General features: G+C 37.3%; 1 protein-coding gene across 1 annotated transcript in view; it reads right to left on the reverse strand.

The window, feature by feature from the left end:
- Window positions 1–635: 635 nt before the first annotated feature.
- Window positions 636–24,121, reverse strand: part of PRIM2 (DNA primase subunit 2) — a 254,367-nt gene continuing 230,881 nt past the window's right edge. The window contains exons 12-13 of the mRNA XM_019624588.1: window positions 14,955–15,023; window positions 636–1,264 (exon numbers count right to left, since the gene is read on the reverse strand). Coding sequence (XP_019480133.1) covers window positions 1,040–1,264; window positions 14,955–15,023 — 294 coding nt within the window. The 3' untranslated portion in view covers window positions 636–1,039. The remainder of the gene's footprint in view (window positions 1,265–14,954; window positions 15,024–24,121) is intronic.

Below are 24,121 nucleotides of genomic sequence, written 5' to 3' on the forward strand. Positions count from 1 at the left end.
AGACGCTGCTCAGTAATACGTACACAAAGCGCACCGCAAGGCGAGCGCGCATTAATCTAGTATGTCTAATCATCCACATTTACGGAAACCCAGTGCTGGCTCTGAAAGGAAGGGGTCACTACAAATATCAGAGTATTTATTACTGAAGTTAATGAATTTACCAAACCTACTTGGTAACTCACAACAACCACAGAAGCAGTTAAGTTATGGAAGTTGGAGGGTGGAATGAAGAAACACTTCAGACTTTCCTTACAACCTTCTACTTTAGGAATTGTCTGCTCTTCATGAACCCACCCCCGGAATGAATGGAAAATGACAGCAGATAAGGGTTACCATCATTTTATATACCAAAGAACTTCTATTTGTTAATTCCATAACTGGCTCCACACATTCTGTTTCTCTTAATTCCTGAGTGACAATTCATTTCAGTAGTGTTTGCTGACACTCAAAAGGAGCAAAAATTCTCCTTGCTGATGTGGAATAACCAATGGTCAACTCAAAGAAAAAAAAAAGTTTCAAATCTTGATTGGTGATTGACGTGTTGGATATTGCAAAATACCACTTTAAAATTGAGATAACGTCTAATTTGTTATGACATTATATGACTCTTGCAATTACACACAGATACACTCATATACATTTTGATATTTATTAACAAAAATGGTCCAGAAAAGGGTTGGCTCAAAATTACAGTTATAAGGGTTAAAAGTTGTTTTCAGTTGTATTGTTTCTAGGGGACTGTAACCAGTCTAGAAAGCTATTTTATCTCCTAAAACAGGACTTAAATCACACTGTTTAAGTGTTGTATTTCAAGAGAAATTCTTCTTCTTCCTTTTTGTCAAAGCAAAATACAGTGGAGGTCTTGGTTTTCATCTGCAAGCCTGCTTTCCTATGGTGGATTTCCTAAGAACATGGATGGATTGGGGTGGGATGGGAAAGTGGGAGAAGTTAGACAAAAAGGTTAAAAAACAAAAAGGCAAAAATGTTAAAGTGAGAACTGAACGCTAGTGAGGAAAAAGGGTCACTAAATGCCCAAGAATCATTCACTGAAATAATCCTCTAGTCCCTCCATATCCATTTCCAGAGAGGAATTTAGAGAAGCCAGAGCAGATGACGCATCCTTGGTTTTCTGGACACTTGGTTTGGGTTGAGGAGTTTCCGGTTGGATGAATTCCTTCTTGATGTCTTTACCACCACTTAGAATCTTTTGGCTCTCGATAAAGAATTGATTAGGATGATTCAATGAAAAGCCACAATCATCAACCTGTACGGGAAGTGAATGTGTATTGTGTTAATACATAGCAAAAGTATAAATAAAAGGGCTTCTACAACTGTCCCAGACCTCATTCAACATCTACTTAATACCTGAAACATGGATCCTAGCAGTTCTCATTCATAGCACTCAATCCACTACTTACATTTCATTCAGAGGGAGCTTCACCACTACCTAAACATTAGTGACTCATGCATTTATATTTCCAGCTCAAATCTTTGCACTTAGCCCCAGTTCACTATCCAACTAGTTCCATATCCAGTTCCTACTCAGCATCTTGGATGGCTCCAAGGCATTTCTAAGCAAAATCCCTGGCACATTGTCAGACAGTAAATATTTGCTGTTAAAAATGGAGGATCTTTAAATATTCCAGAATCATAGGGAACGGATATAAACACAGACACCATTTTGATACTGGTCCCTGATACTTCATATATATATTAGAGCTTATTTATAAGTCTGGCATAGGTAATCCCATTTAGTATTAACACAAACTCTGAAAAAGCAATCTAATTTAATGTAATTCCTTCATTCCAATCTTGGGCTTTTTCTGATCTTACTTTGTATAGAAAATCTTTTTCTTTTTTCTAATTTTCATTGTTGCTTAATGTAAACATAACTAGGTTTATAGTTTTATGCTAATTCTTTTCTCAAATACTATCACTAAACTTGAAATTAAATTTTGAATGCTATTTCAAATTACCCATTACCCTGTGCCTTTAGTACTCAATGAGCCTTTGAGGGTATCAATACTTTCTTAATTTGAAGATTCAGCAAGCACTATTTTTTCTACATTTGGATTCTAAAATTTACTAATGGTGAACAAAAATATATTCCTTAATAGTAGCAAACAATTAATTATTTAATTCCTACTCTGTGCCAGGCTCTGTCCTAGGTGGCATAAACACACATGCTCATCCAGATGTATACACCCCATTAACTGCCATAGGAGCCCTCTGAAGGTAGATTATCAATATTTTCCCAATTTTTCAGATGAAGCATCTGAGAAAGAGAGAAATTAAGTAACTTGCCCGAGGTCACACACTGACAGGGCTGGAGACAGAATACGAATTAGCGGAGTCCATACTCACAACCAGTAGAATATGTCCTGCTCCCTTGTTCTTTTGCCAAGGTCAATTATTTCATATTGCATTCATCCCTTAAAACTCGTAAAGCTTTACTATCTCTTGGTGCTTCCTATTGGGGTGTGGCATAAGAACAGAACACTTACAAGGAAGTTTCTCCTGAAGTGTGAACCTCCTGCCTGGGTCACTTTCTTCACATTCCACCAATTTGTCAGACTGAGTTAAATCACTTGAAACTCTCAATCTAATTCAAATCCCTGCCCTCTCTGCCTTCTACAGTTGGACTTGACAACAAAAAGGAAACCATTTTGCTTGAGTTAGTTACTCTGTTGTTTTCTTGTTAGGGGGTATTTTCACTTCATATTTTTTTTATAAACTGAAAAGCCATTATACTTCTTTTGGTCACTGTCTTATAATTATCAACCTTTTTATGTCTCACTCTTTGTACTGACAGGACTTGCATACAGTAGATATCTAATAAATACTTGGTGAGTTGGACCCAGAACTACCCAGTGTATGCCAGTCATATATTTCACATATTAACTGAAGACTTAATACCTATAAGGCCACGTTATAAACTGTTTTTCAGCATACAAAAATGCATTTGATTAAGACTAACTCTAAATAATTTTCCAGTCTACTAAGTCATAGCCTTCAAAACCTCTATCAAGAATGAAGAAATGGTAAGGGTCACAGATAAAGGCCCATTACACTCTACATTAGAGAGAAATTCTGGCTGGGGAGATCAAGGAAGGCTCTGTGAGGGAAGTGCTCTATGAGTCGGGTCTGGAAAGATAGACAGACTAAAAGCTGGGATAAGGAGGTCAAGGGCAATACAAGCAGCAGGACCCCACAAGCAAGGTAAAGAGGGCATGTCCCTGGAAAGCAAGTAGTTCAGAAAGCCTGGTGTGAAAGGCACATAAAGGGGAATAACAGGAAATGAGGTTGGAAAGACAGGCTGGGGCCAGACCTTGAAAACCAGGGTAAATAGTCTAGACCTAATTCTGTAGGCAACAGGGAGTCACTAAAAATCCTTAAGGAGGGACATGATGTGATTAAAGCTGGGTAATCTTATGGTAGGTTAAAAAGGATTTGATATTATGGTCCAGAATAAACCCTCTTAACAGGTGAACCAATAAATAAAAACAAGGTTTTTTCTGGTAATACTTGAGTACCCCAGCATTCTCTGATTCTCTTCCGTCAGTTGCTGATACATGTTGGGCTGATAATGTTACAGTAACTTCAGGGTACAGCAGGTTGATAGTATACAGAATGATTTAAGAGTTATTACTCAGATGACTAAGAAAAATTTATTATCTGCTATTTGCTACTTAATTTCAAAATGTTTCATAAATATTTTGATACATCTATAATTTTATTAATGATAAAGTCATTTGTAAACTTCTTGATTATATTCATTTTCATCCAATTCACTAAAAACTGGACAATCTAATATAAAGTTTGCATTTTGCAAAGTGTTTGATGAAAAGTAAGTTTATTGCCTACCTCATTTCAATCAGATGGTTTTATATTTTATAAACAGAGAACATTATATTGGAAAGAACTTGGGGATCCTTTAAGTTGAACTTCCTCCATGAACAGACAAGGAAATTGAGGCCTAAAAAGATTCCATGGTTTATCAAAGTCACAGAACTAGTAATTGGTTTTGTCTGAATTATAATTCCGGCCTTCTAACTCAATCACTTGCTTTAAAATTTGTTTTAAGAGATTTCATACAAAGTCAAATAAATGCACAATCATCATTATACATATAATATGATTTCTAGAATTAAACTTGGCTCTAAAGATTATAAAAAAAAAAGTTCATGCAAAAAGAATCTAGCACCATGTGCTGTAATTACATATTAGGGATTTTCTACACCTTGCTTCAAGTTGTTAAAATTTTCAATACATCTATCCAGGGAAGATGACTCTCTGGATTAAACGGAATTATTAGACTGTAGTGTGGACAAAGAGAAATATGGTGATCTTTAAAAGCCTCAGATTCCTCACCAATGAAATGGAGATAACAACACTGGCTATACGATAGGGTTGCTATGGGGAGAACCCAAGAAATATAAATGTACAAATAGTTATTGGGTCTGTGATATCTAAATTAAATGCTTTGCAAAGACTCGAGAAAGGCAAATCACTTAGAAAAAGAAGTTGAATTGCCAAAAGATAGGGAAAAAGATTACGTTGCTTTGCATGTATCTTTAAATTCCTTTTCACTTTAAAGAAATCCAAACTGAAACTTGGTGGTGATGGATTTTGGGTATAGCTTATGAAAAAAAGATGAAATTGAATTAGAATCCCCAAACTATACTCAAATAAAAAAGAGTGCCCTTACATCAAAAGATTAGAAAATAAATGACATTTAAATATTTTAACTTTAAAGCATTTGAGAATGCTTTTTTATGAACCCCCATTTTCATTAATGTTCTTATTAAGCAACTAAAACAGTGCCAAGTCTTGAAATGAGGGCCTATCCCACAGTTCTGTGTGATGTTTTTCAAATTTCTCCCTAAGGTCTACAATTGCTCTTTCTTAACTCATTTTGTTAAGATCCTTTTACTGAATTTATGTTCTATTAAAAGTTGCTTGACAGCATGATGAAATTATGAAGAGTTTCCTTCTGTTTATTGGATTGGATTTTCTTCTAGGATAGGTTCTTTGTCTTTTTAGTGTTTCTTTCCTTTTATTTTTAGCTGTAGGAAGTGTGCAGAATGTCCTGCAATAAATCATCTCGCTATATCATTGATGAGATGCCGTAAGTTCAAACCTAAATATTGTTTATATCCATTAGCCTATGGTCAAATTGTTTCACTTAAACTTATACATTTTGTTCCAAGTCACAGAACCTATTGACAGGATTAAAAGAGGACTTATTATATATGGTAGACATTCAGTTTCCTTTTATCTTGCTCAGGAAAATAAACTTTTTGGGGGTGGAAGGGCAGGAGCATAAACCAAACAGAATGAAAATAGAGTTTGCTTTAAATCAAATTATAGAAAAGAATATAGAAAGAGAATTACCCCTATTTAATTTATTTCTGCTTGGGAGTCAGTAGCTGTTTTCTTTACTCATTAAAAAAAAAAGTATAAGAATATTCAATTTGCTTCATTCTACATTTGGAAATGGTGAGAATTTTCACAATTTTGCCTGCTGAAAATCGGTTTCTTTCCTTGCCTTTTTTCTTGTTTGGTTGCTATTGGTGATGTTTTTCTTTGTGGCTGATGATTTTTTGTTATGTTTTGTACATTTTGTTAAGTATTGGGAGAGGGAAATTCCATAATGCCTTTTCATTCTGCCATGTTAGCTTGGAATTCCCAGAGAACTGTAAAGGATCTGAAACAAGATCAGTCGAACTGGAGTCTAGAAGAAAAGGGATGGGGTGGAGGACTCTAACGGCTACATTAGAAATTTTGGATTTCTTTCATCTTAAGAGGGATCAAGAAGCCTTTTAAGGTTTTTAAAAAGTAGATGACCAAACGGTCAGTTCCCTCTATTTAAAGATCACTCTACCAGCGTATGGAGGAGAAAGAACTGAATGAGTCGTAGATGCTGGAGAATGCGTCAGGAAACTACCACAGAGGTCCAAGTGAGGAATGATGGTGGCTGCTAGCCCAGTGTCCTGATATTTGTAATAATGACCTGGAATTAATGTAACAAAAGTTTAACTGCATTTGGTATATGTATTAAAATTGCAGGAAAATAAGTGATAGATTTTAACAAGATTTCTGTGAGATCTATATGGTGGGAAAAAAATGTATACTCAACTATTTGCAAAGTGTCTAGAATGACTCAGTACCTATAGAGGTCTATTTCTAAAGGGATTATTTTCAATTAAAATTCAGAGCCTAGCATTTTCATTTACACAGGAAGTATGCTGAAAGAAAAATATACGCTACGTTAGAAAACATTGCTCGCTAAATAAACTGAGCAAAACAGGTTTCAAGCAGGCCAGCTTTTGACATCTACTAAGTGAATCTCTCTCAAACATTTGCTTGGAATCAACACATTTTGTCCACAATGACCTTCGCGTGAGCATAGGGCTCATATTTCTGCCACAGCAAATGTAGATTTTGAAGGAACATAAGCAATATTGTTTTACCTATGGGATGTTTGGGTTTTAATCAAGAGGTTTTGCAATGACAGCTTATAATGAGGCAGCTGGTATTACCAAAAAAGCCATATGGAACTATCACAGTGCTGCTGTAAATGGTATCAATTAACTGGGTTATTTTCAGAACTTTCATTAAAACGAGTTTGATCATAGAAGTCTCAGGAAAATAAACATAGGTTTTGTTGTTGTTTGTTTGTTTTTTTCGGGGGAGGGGGGGGCGGGGATATGTAGGTATGATGGCAGAAACCTAACAGTAAAAATAGATTGTTTTTAAATTAAATTAGAAAAAATAGTAAGTGGAGATACAACTAAAAATCTATAATGAGACAGCCAGTGAACACAAACAGGCTTTTTGTTTCATTGATTTATACACGGTTTAAGTTAAGACTATTTCTATATGTGGGAGGATTTAGACACTCTTTTCAACGTCTTTATTAATCTAATGCAAGTTTTAAAAATTGGCAATAGTAATAATACTCTTGTAGAAACAATCAATAGGAGATATTACAAAAGCAGATTGGAGAACTAAAAAAAATACCCTTTCGTGGATATGTCACAAACTCAATGTTTAAATCTAATTTTCATATTAAAAAAAAAGAAAGAGGTTGAACAACAGACCTCAATATGTGAAAGTTCTGAGGCCCCTTAACAAAAAGGGTTCACAAATAATTAAGAACATAAAAAATTAAAATTCTCAAGCAGAGTGAGCAAATAAAGGAACACAGTCTTCAAGAAAAAGCGTCACGGTAAAACTAGTCCTGAAAATACAAAACATCTGTGACTTAACTGGTGATTTTCCTATTCTGATAAAACTAATGAGAATTTGTCATTTTATTCATTTTTCAATTATAGTTGGCATACAATATTATATTAGTTTCAGGTGTACAACAGTGATTAGACACTTATATAACTTACAAAGTGATCACCCTGATAAATCTGACAACATAGTTATATTTACAGTATTGACTATATTGCCTATGCTATAGTTTACACCCCTATGACTATTTTGTAACTACCAATTTGTACCTCTTAACCCTTTCTCCTTTTTTACCCACACCCCAACCCCCCTCCCATCTGGAAGCCATCAATTATTTTCTTTGTATCTATGAGTTTGTTTTACTTTGTTTTTTAGATTCTGCATATAAGTGAAATCATACGATATTTGTCTTTCTCTGACCTATTATTTCACTTAGCATAATACCCTCTAGGTCAATCCATGTTGTTGCAAATGGCAAGATATCATTCTTTTTTATGGCTGAGAAGTATTCCATTGTATATGTGTACCACTTCTTCTTTATCCATTCCTCTATCGATGGACATTTAGGTTGTTTCAAGATCTTGGCTATTATAAACTATGCTGAAATAAACATATGGATGTATACTTCTTTTTGAATTGGTGTTTGAGGTTTCTTTGGATAAATACCCAGAAGGGGAATTGCTGGGTCATATGGCCATTATATTTTTAATTCTTTGAGGAACCTCCATACTGTTTTCTATAGTGATTGCACCAGTTCGCAATCCCACCAACAGTGCACAAGGGTTCCCTTTTCTCCACATCCTCTCCAACACTTGTTTGTTGATTTATTGATGACAGCCATCCTCATTGTGGTGGTATCTCACTGTGGTTTCAATTTGCATTTCCCTGATGATTAGTGATGTTCAACATCTTTGCAAATGTCTATTGGCCATGTGTTTGTCCTCTTTGGAGAAATGAATATTCAGGTACACTTCGCATTTTTTAATGAAGATTGTCTTTTTGGTGTTAAGTTGTATGAGTTCCTCACATATTTTGGATAATAACCTCTTATCAGATGTATCATTGGCGAGTATCTTCTCCCATTCAGCAGGTTTTTTTCATTTTGTTGATGGTTTCCTTCACTGTACAAAGACTTTTCAGTTTGATGTTGTCCCATTTACTTTTTATTTTGTTTCCCTTGCCCCAACACACACATCCAAAAAAATACATTGAGAACATACTGCCAATGTTTTCTTCCAGGAGCTTTATAATGGTTTGGGATCTTACATTTAAGACTTTAATCCATTTTGAATTTATTCTCGTATATGGTATAAGAACGTGGTCTAGTTCTTTTTTTTCTTTTGCGTGACTCTGTCCAGTTTTTCAAACACCATTTATTGAAGAGGCTGTCTTTACTCCATTTATATTCTTGCCTGATTGTCAAAGGTTAATTGACCATATGCATGGGTTTATTTCTGGGCTCTCTATTCTGTTCCATTGGTCTGTGTGTCTGTTTTTATGCTAGTACTACGCTGTTTTGATTACTCTACCCTTGTAGTATAGTTTGACATCAGTGATAACCTGCAACTTTGTTCTTTCGCAATAATGCTTTGGCTGTTGGGGTCTTTTATGGTTCTACATAAATTTTAGAATTCTTTGTTTTAGTGCTGGGAAAAATGCCATTGGTATTTTGATAGAGATTGCACTGAGTCTATAGATTGCTTTGGGTTGTATGTACATTTTCACAATATTAATTCTTCCTATCCATGAGCATGGTATATGCTTCCATTTATTTGTGTCTTCTTCAGTTTCTTTCTTTAATGTCTTATAATTTTCTGAGTACAGGTCTTTTACCTCCCTGGTTAAATTTACCTCTAGGTATTTTACCCTTTTTGATGCAACTGTAAATGGGATTTTCTTAATTTCTCTTTCTGATAGTTCATTATTGTATATAAAAATACAACCAATTTCTGAATATTAATTGTTTTATCCTAGCACTTTACTGAATTTATTAGTTCTAATAGTTTTTTTGTGGAATCTTAAGGGTTTCCTCTGGAAATAATGACAGTTTTACTTCTTCCTTCCTAATATGGATGTCTTTTACATGCTTTTCTTGTGTGAATGCCATGGCTAGGACTTCCAATACTATGCTGAAAAAAAATGGTGAAAGTGGGCGTCCTTGTCATGTTCCTGATCTTAAAAAAGCTTTCAACTTTTCACTGCTGAGTATGATGATGATGTTAGCTGTGGGTTTGTCATGTATGGCCTTCATTATGTATATTGAGGGATGTTTTCACTATCCCCACTTAGCTGACAGTTTTTATCATAAATGGATGTTGGATTTCATCAAATGCTTTTTCTGCATCTATTGATCTGATATGATTTTGACTTACAATTCTTTTTTTATAGTGTCTTTGTCTGGTTTTGGTGTCAGAGTACTGCTAACCTCATAAAACAAGCTTAGGAGCCTCTTCAATTTTTCAGAATAGTTTCAGAAAGGTCTAATTCTTCTTTGACTGTTTGGCAAAATTCACCTATGAAGCCAACTGGTCCAGGGTTTCTGTTTGCTTGGAGTCTTTTAATTACTGATTAATTTTGTTAGTAGTTACTGGTCTGTTCAGATTTTCTGTTTCTTCCTGATTCAGTCCTGGAAGACTGTATGTTTCTAGGAATTTATCCATTTCTTCCAGGTTGTCTAGTTTGTTGACATATAATTGTTCATATTATTTTCTTACAATTCTTTGTATTCCTGTGGTGTTGGTTGTCACTTCTCTTTCATTTCTGATTTTATGTGGGAACTCTTTCTTGATGAGCATGGCTAAAGGTTTATTAATTTTGTTTACCTTTTTTCATAGAACCAGCTCTTGGTTTCATTGATCTTTTCTATTGCATTTTTTGGACTCTATTTTATTTATTTCCACTCTGATCTTTATTATTTCCTTCTTTCTACTCACTTTGGGTTTTGTTATGCTTTTTCTAGTTCCTTTAGGTATAAGGTTAAATTGTTTGAGATTTTTCTTGGCTCTTGAGGTAGGCCTGTATTGCTATAAATTTCTCTTAGAACTGTTTTGGCTGTGTACCATAGATTTGGGGACATTGTGTCTTCATTTGTCTCAACATATCTTTTGATTTCCTCCTTGATCTCATTATTGACCCATTCATTATTTAGTAGCACGTTATTTAGCCTCCAAGTGTTTGTGTGCTTTTCAGTTTTCTTCGTGTAATTGATTTCTAGTTTTATACCATTTTGATCGAAAAAGATAATCGATATGATTTCAATCTTCTTAAATTTACTAAGACTTGTTTTGTGGCCAAACATGTGGTCTATCGTGGAAAATGTTGATTGATCCACTGCTTTTACTAAGTGTTTGACTTTGTCAGTGAGAATTTTTTTATTTCCAATATTTTCTTACTCCCATTCAAAATCTTTTTAAAGAAATCCCCACCATTTCTTATAATCCTGGTTTGGTGGTGATGAACTCCTTTAGCTTTTTCTTGTCTGGGAAGCCCTTTATCTGTCATTTGATTCTAAGTAATAGCTTTCCTGGGTAGAGTAACCTTGGTTATAGGTCCTTGCTTTTCATAACTTGGAATAGTTTGTGCCATTTCCTTCTGGCCTGCAAAGTTTCTGTTGATAAATCAGTTGACAGTCTTATGGGGGCTCCCTTGTAGGTAGCTAACTGCATTTCTCTTGTTGCTTTTAAGATTCTCTCTTTGTCTTTAACTTCTGGCATTTTAATTATGATGTGTCTTAGTGTGGGCCTTTTTGGGTTTATCTCTTTTGGGACTCTCTGTGGTTCCTGGGCTTGTATGTTTATTTCCTTTGCCAGGTTAGGGAAGTTTTGGGTCATTATTTCTTCAAACAGCTTTTCAATCCCTTTCTCTCTTTCTTCTCCTTCTGGTATCCCTATGAATGTTGATACACTTGATGTTGTCCCAGAGGTCCCTTAAATTCCTCATTTATTTTGATTTTTTTCTCTTTGTTGTTTGATTGGGTGGTTTCTAGTACCTTGTCTTCCAGATTGCTGATTCAATCCTCTGCTTCATAACTACTAATGTAGTCTTCACTTCAGTCACTACAATCTTCATTTCTGAGTTGTTCTTTTTTTTTCTATCTTCATTTTTGTTTCCTATCTCTTTAAGTCCTTAGTGAGTTCATCTATTCTTCCCCTAAGTTCAGTGAGCATCCTTATAACCAATGCTTTGAACTCTGCATCTAGTATACTGCTTATCTCCATTTCGTTTAGTTTGGGACATGTTTCTTTGTCTCTCATCATTTTGGCTGATTCCATATATCTGTGTCTATGTATTAGGTAGATCTGCTAGTCTCCTGGTCTTGGCAGAGTGGCCTTATACAATAGGTGTCCTATATAGCACAGTCTTCATGGTCACCTGAGCTGGGTGCTCCAGGGAAGTCACTTGTGTGGTTTGTGTGTGCTCACCTGATGCAGTTGAGCCTTGATTGCTGTTGGCACATCAATGGGTGAGACTGACCCTTAGGCTAACTTGCGGTGAGTGTTGCCTGTGACTACAATAGATGAGTTGTTGTGCAGGGGATGACCCCAAGGAGCAGAAGTCTCTTTAGCAGGGCTCTACTGCTGGCCAAGTTTGCCTTGTCACTTGTAGAGCTGGTTGGACGGTGCTCTGGTGTCCTCTAAAGCTGGCTTCCAAGTATGTTGGTTCTGGAGCCTCTTGGGAGGGGCTCTGGTGCAGGTCAAGGTCAGCCACTGCCTGTATGGCTTGGGGCTGTTCAGTAGGAGCCACAAAGTGATCTGAAGATTGTTGTTGCTTATGCTGGGCTTGGAGGTGCTTAGGAGAGGCTATTCTGCAAACTGAGGCTGGCTGCCACTACTGTTGGGCTTGGGACCCTTTGGTGGGCATCACGATGTGAGCTGAGGTCAGCTGTCACTTGTGCCTGGTTTGTGGCCATTTAGTTAAGGTTATGCTCCAAGCCAAGACTGGCCACTTCTTAAGCCAGGCTTGGAGCTACCTGATGGAAGTTATAGTGTCAGTTCAGACCAGTCATGCTTGTGCTTGGTAGTTCAGCAAGAGGTACAGGGCACACTGAGGCCAGGCGCTGCTTGTTTGAAGTTTGTAGACCTTTGAGAGATTTTAGGAAAGTCTGTAGCATGAGCCAAGGCAGGCTGTTTGTGTGGAAGAGCTGCTGGAAGAGGGTCATCCAGGTGCATGAATTGGGTGGGTCTCAGGGCATCAGCAGGACAGGGTAAACAGTGTTGACCAGATTAATAGAGAGCTCAGATTTGGTCCCCACCTGCACCTGTAGGCTGGGTGAGGGGAGGGCTCAACAAAGGAACAACAGTGCCTGCCAAGTCCTTCCATCCCCTGAGAAAGCTGTCTTGACTCTCCAGCCTTAAAGCTAATCAATTTAGTTCCTCCCCTTATGTCCCTGGTGCTTTCTAGGCTGCTACATCTACACTGGAGACCAGAGTGAGCAAGTTTATAAGTGAGTGAGTCTGTGTGTGGGCCCTTTAAAACTTGCAGCCTCTAAGTCTCCAGCAGCCCTCCTGGATGCAATCCCCACTGGTTTTCACTGCCAGATGTTATAGGGACTCCTCTTCCTGGCCCTGTGACCCCTCACTCTTCAGGGGGATCTCTGCAGACAAGATATCCCTCCCGATTCTTAATCACCACACCATGGGTGTGAGACCTGCCCATTCCGCATCTCCACCACAGCTACCAGTCTTGATATGGCTTCTTCAGTATGTCCTTAGACTTCAGGTGATTCTCAATGACTTGTTCTATAATTTAGTTGTAATTTTGATGTGGGAGGAGGTGAGCACAGCATTTACCTACTCTGCCATCTTGATTGGAAATCTATTCTCAATTCTTAGTCTTTAAATAAGAATAATATTTTTAACATTTAGGTATAATAGAAAGAGAACTAGACCCACCAGGGCTCTAGTTTCAGATCTCCTATTAACCAATTGTGGTGGTACCTTGGGCAAGTCACATAGAATTGCTAGGCCTCAGTTTTTTGTGTTTTGTTTTGTTTTTTTAATGTAAACTTGAAGGATGGATCATGAAGGATAGATCATAAATCTAGAAAGGAAAATGATAATGATCTCAACAGTAGTTAGTACAACTCCAGTACCAGATATTGTAGAACAGCACCATCCTGGTTAGGCTCATAAGCTTTAGATGAGTTACTCAACAGCCTAGTTTAAATATAAGTTCTACACCTCATAAGCAGTATCACTGTACACAGGTTGCTCAGCTTCTCTAGGCTTTATTCATAAATGAGGATAAAAATAGTACCTCGCTGTAGTACTGTCGTGTGGATCAAAAGAGCTAATGCATCCAAAGTACTCTGTACTGTGCCTGGCATGCATTAAGGGTTCTATAGATGTTGGTGATATCATTATTATTTTCATCATCATTGGCCATATTATAGGATGTATTTTTCCTATGAAATACTTTATCAAGAAATTTGCAATTACATAACCACAAACTATGTATGAAACTTTATTTCATGAAAACTAAAAAATATAAAAGTGATTATAAAATTTAGTATAGCACAGTATAGCTAATGATAAAGTCAATAATTGCAACATCTTTGGGGAGGGCTATTGATCACTTTGAAACCAGGAAACAACAGACTCAAAAGAAAAAAGGAAAAAAAAGCACAAAAGCATGTATGCATTCATAGAAGGAAGGTTTCAAGAGGTCCATCTCCAAGTCCATTCTTGAATGTCTGTCCTGGTTAAGAGGCCATCCATGATCAGGGTCAGGGGTTGCAAACTGGAGGTTGGTGGGCTGAATGTCACCTGCAGATGTGTTGTTAACCTGTGCAGGGTCTTAAAACTTGTCAATGTGAATGCCTTTACCAGGGTATGAGTTTTTCAGTGCACCACAGTTCCTACTTACCATACCCTCTGGGCTAATCTCTGCCAGATTCATTTTGGGGGGGTTATCTGCCTGACCTCTGTAGGCCTTTGAGTTGTTGACCCTTGTTTTACACCTTTCAGAATCTATGATAGCAGGCCTTTTTGCACTGAAGAGGCTGGCAAGATAAAAACCAAACACGTTTACCTGACTCCCTTGCAGTTAAGGGTCCACCATGTAACCTAGGTTCTGCCATGCAGATAAATACAAGACTTGGGCAGTAAATTAGAGTAACATGAGGTGTTACTCATGTTAAAAGGATCAGATTTTCTGCAAGGAAGATGGCAAAAGCCTTAGGTTCTTCTGGGCAGCTGTGGCAAAAGTTCTAGATCTACTCCAGAGGTTGGCTGCCTAGGGCCTATGTGTCAAATCCAGCCCACTATCTGTTTTTGTAAATAAAGTTGTACTGCAACACAGCCCTGCCTGCTCACTTACATACTATATGGCTGCTTTTGTACTACTACAGCAGAGCTGAGCTGTGTGACAGAGACCATATGGGCTGTAAGCCTAAAATTTTTACAATCTGGCACTTCACAGAAAAAGTTTACTGATCTTTGTTCTCATCCCTAGATGTGGAGTGGTAGGTGGCAGCTGCAGTAAGGTTTTCTCATGATGTAGCTTCTCCTAGTAACAATATTCCTGGTCCTGGAACATGGAAGCTTCATTCTCTGGCCCTTCTATAAATTTTATAAGCTACCTAGTACTGTGCAGTAAATCCCTTTCTGCTGAAAATAGCTGGAGTGGTTTCTATGGCTGCAACTAAAAACCCTGAATGAAACAGAGCAACAAAAGACAAAGAATTAGGTTATAAAGTTTAAAAATTTACTTACATTATGCGTCATCTCAAAGTATTTTTGACAGGCTACCTGGTAATGTGTCCCTTTTACTAAATCCAACATCTAAAATGAATGAAAAAAAGAGAAAGAAGAATTACAAATTAAGTTTCTTCTAAACCACTGTAGCTCATGGTTGTTAGTCATCTTCATTCCAGACAGGAACTGCATTAAATCATGTAGCATGTTGTACTTTTGCAGCCCGGACAGTGTGATAATTTTGACATTATACAGTAGCCATTTAGGTCAGCATTAAACCACAGATGACAAGCGATAGTAAGTGATCTTTCTGACCTACCAACTGTGAATTTCAATAACTTTACCTTGACAACAAGATGAAAATAGATCTGAGTATTATGACTTTGACAGTTATTGTCAGAACATCATATTGCAACCTCTCTTCTAAAATTGTAGATATAAATCTGGTAATCTAAATGGTTGGTGCACGAAGCAATCAAATATACTATTTAGATTTTTATTTTCCACATTACCAGTTTATACAGATGCAGCATAAAATACAGCTGCGTGCCCATCAGGAAAATTCAATGTAAACCCTTTGGACGAGTATTTGTGGAGAGGGAATGCTTTTACCTTCAATCAGATTTGTCCTTTTTTGAAATGAAGTTATTTCTAGTAAAGCTCAGCAGAATATGAGAGTGAATAGTCAATTCTGAATACCTATTAGGAACATCATCCTATCTTTTGTAAATACAATTTGCTTTCCAATTCTACTTCATGTAATCTCTTCAGAGAGGTGAAAACTCCCATTCTTATCAGCAGAGTGCAATACCAGTTGAAATTTGGAAAGTTTCATCACCTCCCCCGTCAAATAAATAAAGTGTATATTTAGCCTGGAATTAAGAGATAGCCTCAAATGTGGGAAATATAATTTTGGAGAAATGTTAATTTCTATCGCTTTTCAAAAGGCTGACCTTCCTATGACAAAAAGAAATGTACATGAAGTCTCAATTCTTGCTCTCTTCATTACTGAATATAGCTTACATCTTTTAACAGATACACAAACAAATTACAGTTGCAGAATAGGCATCATACAATACTGACAAGAGTGTGCTTAAAAGAATTGTTTTCCTGATTGTTGTATAGATTACATTTCTGAATTTCAGGTCACCTTGTAATTAAATCCTGTATAAAAGGCCTGTGTAAATGTCAACCAATCAGAGCCCCCAGGATTCTGCCTATCTGTCTATTTGACCTGTCCACTTTTCTTGAGTTATTAGAGCAAAACTGAAAAATAAATCAATTTAAAATAACTATAAATAAATCAATTTAAAATGACTATACATTTTTTAAAGTGAAAAAAGTCACAAAGTTTTCCAAGTAATTCTAACATTCTCAGCTCATATTTACTAATGTTTTTACCCATAGGTAATTCAAATTATGTTGAGATGAACTTGAATTGATTGTTGGCAAACACCAATGATACCAATACCTGAATATTTGTGAATTACAATTTTGGAGAAGCAAAGACATAAAGTTTAAATAATCATAAATTACCTGAAGAGAAAATGAATTCACAGAAATAAGCAAAAAGCTCAACTGTGTGGTATATAACAAATTCTTTTATGTAAAAACAAAACAATGAATCCAATATCTTATTCTGTGTACGTATTTCTTGTTTTTATATATATATATAAAAATAGAAGTAATATATTTAAATATCTTCCTTGCAAAGTAAATATGTAACATTATATACATACAATCGGAATATATATGCTTGGGAAACATGCTATAAAGAAACACAAGAAATATTAATATCTAGTTGGGTGATATACGTATATGTTAAAAAAAAAACCTGTTATGGGGCCAGCAGAGTGGCGTGTTGGTTAAGAGTTGGCTTGGGATACCCGAGGGCCCCGGTTCAGATCCCACATATGAGGGCCAGTGACACTGCCTTCTACAACTAAGATGCTGAACAACAGCTCAACCTGGAGCTGGGCTGCTGTCTGTCACCTGCGACAGTGTAGGCTGCAGCCCCTGCGGCAGAGGGTTGCCATGGGCTACCGTATGTAGCCAGCAGCCAGCATGAGCGGCCAGCAGCCGCCGTGAGCGGCCGTCCAGAAGCCGGCGATTGATCTGCCTCGTCCAGGAAGAGCGCAATGATGGTGCCAACTTGGGCCAGTGAAGCAACGTCCTCCACAACTAGACTGAAGAACAAAAGGATAGCAAGTTGTCTGTTCCCCTCCCCCCAATTCCCCAGCGCTGTTCCCATCCCCCAATTCCCCAATAAAAAAATCTTTTAAAAAAAACTGTTAAGGAAAACTAACATATAAGCCACAGAATGTGAGAAATAGGTTTATGTATTTTGAAATTTTAGGTTCAGTCAAAAACGTTAAATTTAGATTAATCACAAAACAATGCCTCCAACCCCCACAGTCCCATTCCACCCCCAGAAGAGGCTCTTCCTTAACAAAAATTATTTACTTTTCCTCTTACTTTTTTTGCTTTATCTTCCTAAAAAGAGTTTCTATTTAAAATTTTCCTGAAGATCCATAAATAAATCATTTAGCCATCTATCTGTAAAAAATTTTACCGATCGTGTCACAGCATATTTCAGTGGATAAAAGTTTCTGCACATGTACAAAGGTGTAATGGAAAAAAGAAGAAGAGAGTATTTTTTACTGGCTGGAAAAACTATTCAAAGAAAGACATAAATTTAGGCCAAGGAGAAGAGCTAGAGAAGGAGAAAGAATATCAAGTAATGGAGATATGGGGACACAATACAAGAGCCAACAGGAGAAATCCAAGAAAAAAACTGCTTTGAGGTGATTAGGTGTTATTGGTTAAGTATTATCTTCATTTCAGAGATGAAGAAACATATCCTTTTAAAAATAGAGTGGTATCTGTCTATGAGGGCCATTTACTGCAGAAAGAATTAAAAATTAAAAAATCATTTGCAACTTAATGATCCTGTTTTCCTTAAGAGGAATATAAAATACTTAAGTGTTTTAAAATTAAGATAGAAAATGTGCAACATTACTCAAAAACATCCAACAGTAAAAATATATACTTTTAATTTCATGTGATGATCTACATTACAGAGATATAGTGGACCAGTGAATGAAGTTTGGCTTTTTCTCTGAGTAAAATGGGAAGCTATTGCCATGTTCTAAGCACAAGGGTGATGTGAACTGATAACACGATTATTCTGTCTTTGGTGTTGGGAACAGGCTGGGGTGGGGGACCAAGAGCTCATTACAAGAATCCAGGGAATCAATGATGTAGGCTTGGATGGGGTGGTAACAGTCGTGGTGGTAAGAAGTGGTCAGATTTGGATACAGAAACATTTTCCACCTAATGATCATAAACTGTTTTTGAAAAACAGCTGTTCTACATGCTCAAACAGGAGCCTGTTCCTCACTGTTTGGGAAAAAGGCATTACCTATCATTCAACATCCCCATCCCAACTGATGTCCTAAATAAAGCTAACTAGTTTGAAAACTCAGTAAAATACAAGTATTAAGTAACAAACTATCGTGTAAAATAAATGTAAAATGCCACTTATTTATTAGTCACTAAGCAATATGATTAACAAAGATGCTTTTTTATGCAGTAATATATGTGTCAGTGTCACCAACACTCCCCTCCTCCTCACTTCATAATTTTCACAAGTGATTCTGATATTCTACCATTTGTATATGGAGTGCGACTTGGCAGTTTTTCTGCACCTATTTTCTTAGATTTTTCTGAGATTAACATCACTGGCAAACACTATACAGAGGTATTGTGCAGATATGTCTACTTTGAGGATGGTCCTGGTGCAACTTGCTGATGGGTTGCATGACTCCAAGGCAGGGCATGCAAACCTAAAAATCAAAGGAAGGAAGGGAGAATTGAGGTCTGAGCAAGATACTAAAATTCAGTTAGTGAAACAGGAGCAAAAATAGAAACATAGCAAAGAAACACCAAAATCCAAGGACAGATGCCTGAGGGAGAATCTGTGAAAGAGAATTTGGGGAAAAAAGCTAAACTCCCTACAATATGTTTTACGTACCCTAGAAAGACTGCTTTTCCCAAAGTGAATGAACCGCTTGTGTTAATGTAACACTGAGATGCTGAGAATGCTCACCACTAACTCAGTAAGGCTGAAGAGGGATGGTTCTGCAATGATGGTTGAAATGCATGACTCTGATTACTGAGCCATCCTCATTTCCTGCAATGCAGGGTTTTGGAATAATTGGTCTCATTTAGGATTTAAATTTTTTGCTTAGTCATAATTCAAGTGACCTTTCTTTTAAAGTGCTAAGTTTTAACAGAACAGTCCATGTCCTAGGGCTGTGGACAGATAGGCTTGAGATATATACATACATATACATATATATATAGGTAGATAGATAGATAGATATAGATACTGTGAACCTCTGAAAGATTAGCATTTAACCAAAAGTGGTATGTTTTTCTTTGAAACTAAAATTTTCCTTTGAAGTTTTCTCAAGAATGAAGAAAAAAATGTGTTAATTTTTTTTTAATTTTTTTATTGTTAGTTTCAGGTGTATAGAACAATGCAATAGTTATCCTTTTCACCCTCGCAAAGTAAAATGTGTTAATTTTGAACTTAGGTACCTAATCTTTTTTAAAAAATGCTGGGGGGTGTGCAGCTTGCAGGGCTATCGTTATTCATTATGTGCTTGCTTATATATACTAGGGGTGCCACAAAAAATATATACTAGGGTTGACACTTTGGTCAACATTGCTCAAGCAGTAGTTTGCTGTAATCAGGAGTGTCTGGACGCTAATGGTAACCACTTTGTGTATCTCCTGTAATTGCAGAAGTCAAACGTGACTTGTATTCATCTTTTGTTATTAGCATATATTGAGTATTACAATTTTAATAGTTTTTTCCTTTCTTAAAATGTGTATACAGTTTTTTGACACTCTCTGTATTTAGTGTTAGAATCATATGTTGAATATGACATTAAAATTTTTTAAAGAAAAAAAAAATTTTGTTGAGAAACCAGAATGAAGATGTCAGGCAACAGTGCTTTTTGACAGTGTTTGTTCTGCCCACACAGCTTGTGAAGGCTAGACCTCCAATCTCACAAACTGTGTTTGCTTTCTTAAAGGGGTAGTCCCCCGAGAATGGAGTTTAGCCAGCAGGGACTGGTCAGAGTGAGGGTCAGAGATAAGGGTGGGTGAGGGAAACACCTACTACAAAGGCAGAAACTCACTGAGAGGAAGAAATGTAAGGAGATGAAAGGAAACAACCAGGAAGGTAAAAGAAAAATGTGCAACACCAGAGAAATAGGGTAAATGAAATGGAGTCTACAATCTGCTATTTTCAGAGCCTGTAAACGTCAAAGTGTAAGCCACAGCTCACAAAAGGAGTGTTCCATTGAGCAATGGCGCGAACGCTCCAGTTTTCACGTTCCATTCTGGAAGTAGCATTAATACCAACAGGGAAGCTGTCAGGGAGGAAACCAAACCAAATGCTAATTCTGATACCCAGGCTGGACGTTTCCTAATTCTGCTTTAGAAAAATACAATCAAACAATTTGAACAATCAGATGATATAAAGGCATATTTGAAAACACAAGTTCATTATTTACAGAAAAAAATTTCTATGAAGATCTAAGAATAGGGCTCAAATGAAAATTTGACTTTGGATTTTTAATGCCAATACTTCCAGACTATAGTACAAAATGTCAAGCATAACAATCCATTTATTGTTCTAGTCTAGTAATCAAAAGGCTAAGAAAAATAAGGAGTGAGGGATATGAAACTACTGTATTTTGGTAATTCATATTCTCTAACTTTTTTCTCTCTAGTCGGCTGATAAAAAATAGTTAAAAATATAAAGTCCACCAAGAAGAAAATTAAATCTTTTTAAAAACACTGCAGTTTGTCATTTTTACAAGAAAATATCCATTGTATTTGTATTTGCTAAATTTGGTTTTGAATTCTAATGAAGTGGCTCACCAAGGTATCCTTGTAGTGGAAAAACAAAGAGAAAATAAGGTGGTATTTTCCTCGCTTGACTGGTGATAGATCTTAGCCAGTTGAGGAATACGGGTGATAAAACATACTGGTGGGGAATGCTATATTTATATTTAGACACACGTGTAAACAAATATACCATAGAAACGTGGATTACATTGGAGCCACACTTCCTTCTCTCCTCCTAATCTCTCTAATACTCCCTGCCAGGCACATTCCTCTCTGCCTTTGCTCAGTGTCTGCCAGTGAGGTCCAGATGATTATCTGGCTGCAGAATGTAGCCACCTGCTGGTCCTTGGCTACGGTGAGCGAGCGGAGTGCTGTACAGCTAGGTACGCGGCACTCACCAATTAGACATGCAGTTAATCTGTCTCTGATTCAAGGTCCTATTCTGTCTTATTTAAAAGCCATAAGCTTGTCTTGTTTCTCCCTCAAAAGCACAACCTTTCAAAAGTGGGCCATGCTGATTTTTTTCCCACTTCATTTTTAACCTTCCTTTACTTCAAAGATGGGAGAAAACGTGAGAGAGATGCAGAGTCTGGAACGCTTTTAAACACATTACTCTGCTTCTGTTTCTCACACACTCAGCAAAGTTGAGCCTCCGCTGCCTTACAACTCGGCTGTGACCTTCATTTACTGGCAGATCAGGGGCGAGCTTCCCTCTCTTGAAGATGAACTTTCATTCATTTCAAACATTAGATGCCAAGAATGTTTCTGACTCACTCTTCCTTGTCTACAAACTTAGCTATCTGACTAAATTGATTCTACCTCCAAATGTCTTTAAAGCCTACCTTTTCCTCTCCATTGTTCAGACCCTCATCATGCTCTTTTCTTATCACAAAGCTTCTAGATTTATTCTTTCCTTACTGAAGACAGCTTCCAAACTGCCACCACAGTAACTTCTCGAAAATCCGCATCTAATCCTGGCATTGCTGGCTCCCAGCCATGGATGGGGCACAAACTCTTTCTTCATCACGGTTCAAAAAGCCTCCTCCTCAGGCCACAGTCTCCCTCCCTGGACCCCGCCCCTGCACCCCAAGCCACAGGAGTCTCCACACTCCAGTCCAGCTTCTCCCACAGTACCCTTAGCTCACACAAGCCTAGTGATGACGAGCGGCTTTTCTCGTCTAATGCATTGTTTGATTTGGTCTAATCCAGAATTATCTCAGTTTCTTTATGGCAGGACTTATTGGGGTGGTATTTCTCAACTGATTTATCCCCAGAACCTGTTTTCATAGATCTCCTTGGACTAGGGTTCCTCAAAACACACCCTGACACCTTGTCTAAACAGGCTCGCCTCCCCCAAATCTCATTCTGTTCCCTTACCTGGTCTAGTTTGCTCTCACCACACTTGTTTATTGTCTGTCTGCCTCACTGGAATATTAGCTCCGTGAAGGCAGGGGTGCTGTTCATCACTGTATTCCCAGCGTCTTGGATAGTAACTGGAATACAGTCATCACCCAATTATTTGTGGATGATGAATGAATGCTGTTGCTTATGTGCAAGCAGCCTCACTTCCCTCTACTTGGGAAACTCCTACTCAACTTTCAAACCCAATTCGAATATCATTTCCTACATGAAATATTCTCTGATGTCACACCTCTCCCTCCTCAGCAAATTGTTCTCTGAATCTACAACTAGCACTTAGAATATATTTTTATTAAAGTGATTCCAATACTTTATTATAGTTAATTATGCCTTTTTACTCCACTAGGCTAAAAGCTCTAAAACAGTTTCTTAATCATCTTTTTTTCTACGTCCAGATCTGAACATACTGAAAACTCGGTGACATGTTGAGTGTTCAGTACATGTTTACTGAGTAATAAAATAAATGTCTTTTCTCACCAAAGCAACTGACTTCAGTCTTAGAACACTTTTACTAGAACCTCTGCAATTAGACCATTGCTTTCCATTTCTTCCTTTTTCTTATGTAGTACCACACGGGAAAAAATTACTAATTTAATTTAGTTCTTCCACAAGGTTTAAAAAAGCTTGCTACACAGATGTGTGAATCCATCCCCACCCTTCACCTCACTGCTTGCCTGACTCTAGCTGACAGAGTAGCAGTGGAGTTATCCAGTTACAGCCCACTCGCAGCTGCCCAGGGAGGGCTAAAGAGGCAAAAGCAACATTCCAGCCTGAGTATCTGGTACCCATTATGGCTAAACTCAGTAGAAAAAACAAAGCTGCAGATGCGCAGCACCCTTCTACCCCCAGCCACACACCCCTTCCCCACACATCACAGAGGAACCCAGTAGATGCAGCTGGGACACCTCAGATAGTGCAGCATGGCTGGCAGCCTCTGGTTACAGGGAAGCAGCATCGGGAACTTGTAGGCCTGGAACCTCATAGGGTGCCACATCCCACCACGAGGGTGATTCCTGAGACCAAGGTGACCAGGTCACAAAGGGGACGCCTACCTCTTCAGGGAATATAGGACATTTTCCACATCGAAGGCAACATTAACCCACCAAGACCCTGTAAGTCCCAGTAGTGCAGGTAAGAGAAAGCAAAAACTTGCATTATAGCACCATCTACTGGAAAACAAGAGAAAGACAGCACCTAAAAATGAATTCAATTTCTCAAATGTCCAGGTAGAGAAATAATCCATAAAGTACCATGAATAACCAAGATAACAAGGTAGCTTAAAAAGAAAATGAAAAATCTCCAGCAAAGCAACTCTAAGACACAGAAAACTGTGAATTAAATGGCAGAGCATTCACGGCTATAGCTCTAAAAAAACTCAGAGATACAAAAAAACTCAGGCTGTACAATGAGCTCAGGAATAAAACCAGTGAACCAAAGGATAACCTTAACAAAGACACTGAAGCTGTAAAAAAGAACCAAAAAGAAATTCTAGAGGTGAAGAACTCAATACATAAGATGAAGAACAAATTAAAGAGCTTAGGAAACAGAGCAGACCAGGTAGAAGAAAAAAAAAATAGTGATCCTGGAGACAGAAATCTAGAAGGAACTCAGGTCAAAGAAGAGAGAGAATTGAGAGTTTAAAAAAAATAAAAGAGCTATCTGACTCGATTAGAAAAAGCATATAAGAATAACGGTTATACCAGAAGAAGAGAGGGAGAAGGAAACAGAGAGCCTATCCAAATAAATAATTGATAAGAACTTCCCAAACCTATGGAAAGAGCTGGATCCTCAAATCCAAGAAACTAACAGAACATCTAATTATCTCAATGCAAAATGACCTTTTC

Source organism: Hipposideros armiger, unplaced genomic scaffold (assembly GCF_001890085.2).
Source record: "Hipposideros armiger isolate ML-2016 unplaced genomic scaffold, ASM189008v1 scaffold_595, whole genome shotgun sequence".
Classification (NCBI taxonomy): Eukaryota; Metazoa; Chordata; class Mammalia; order Chiroptera; family Hipposideridae; genus Hipposideros; species Hipposideros armiger.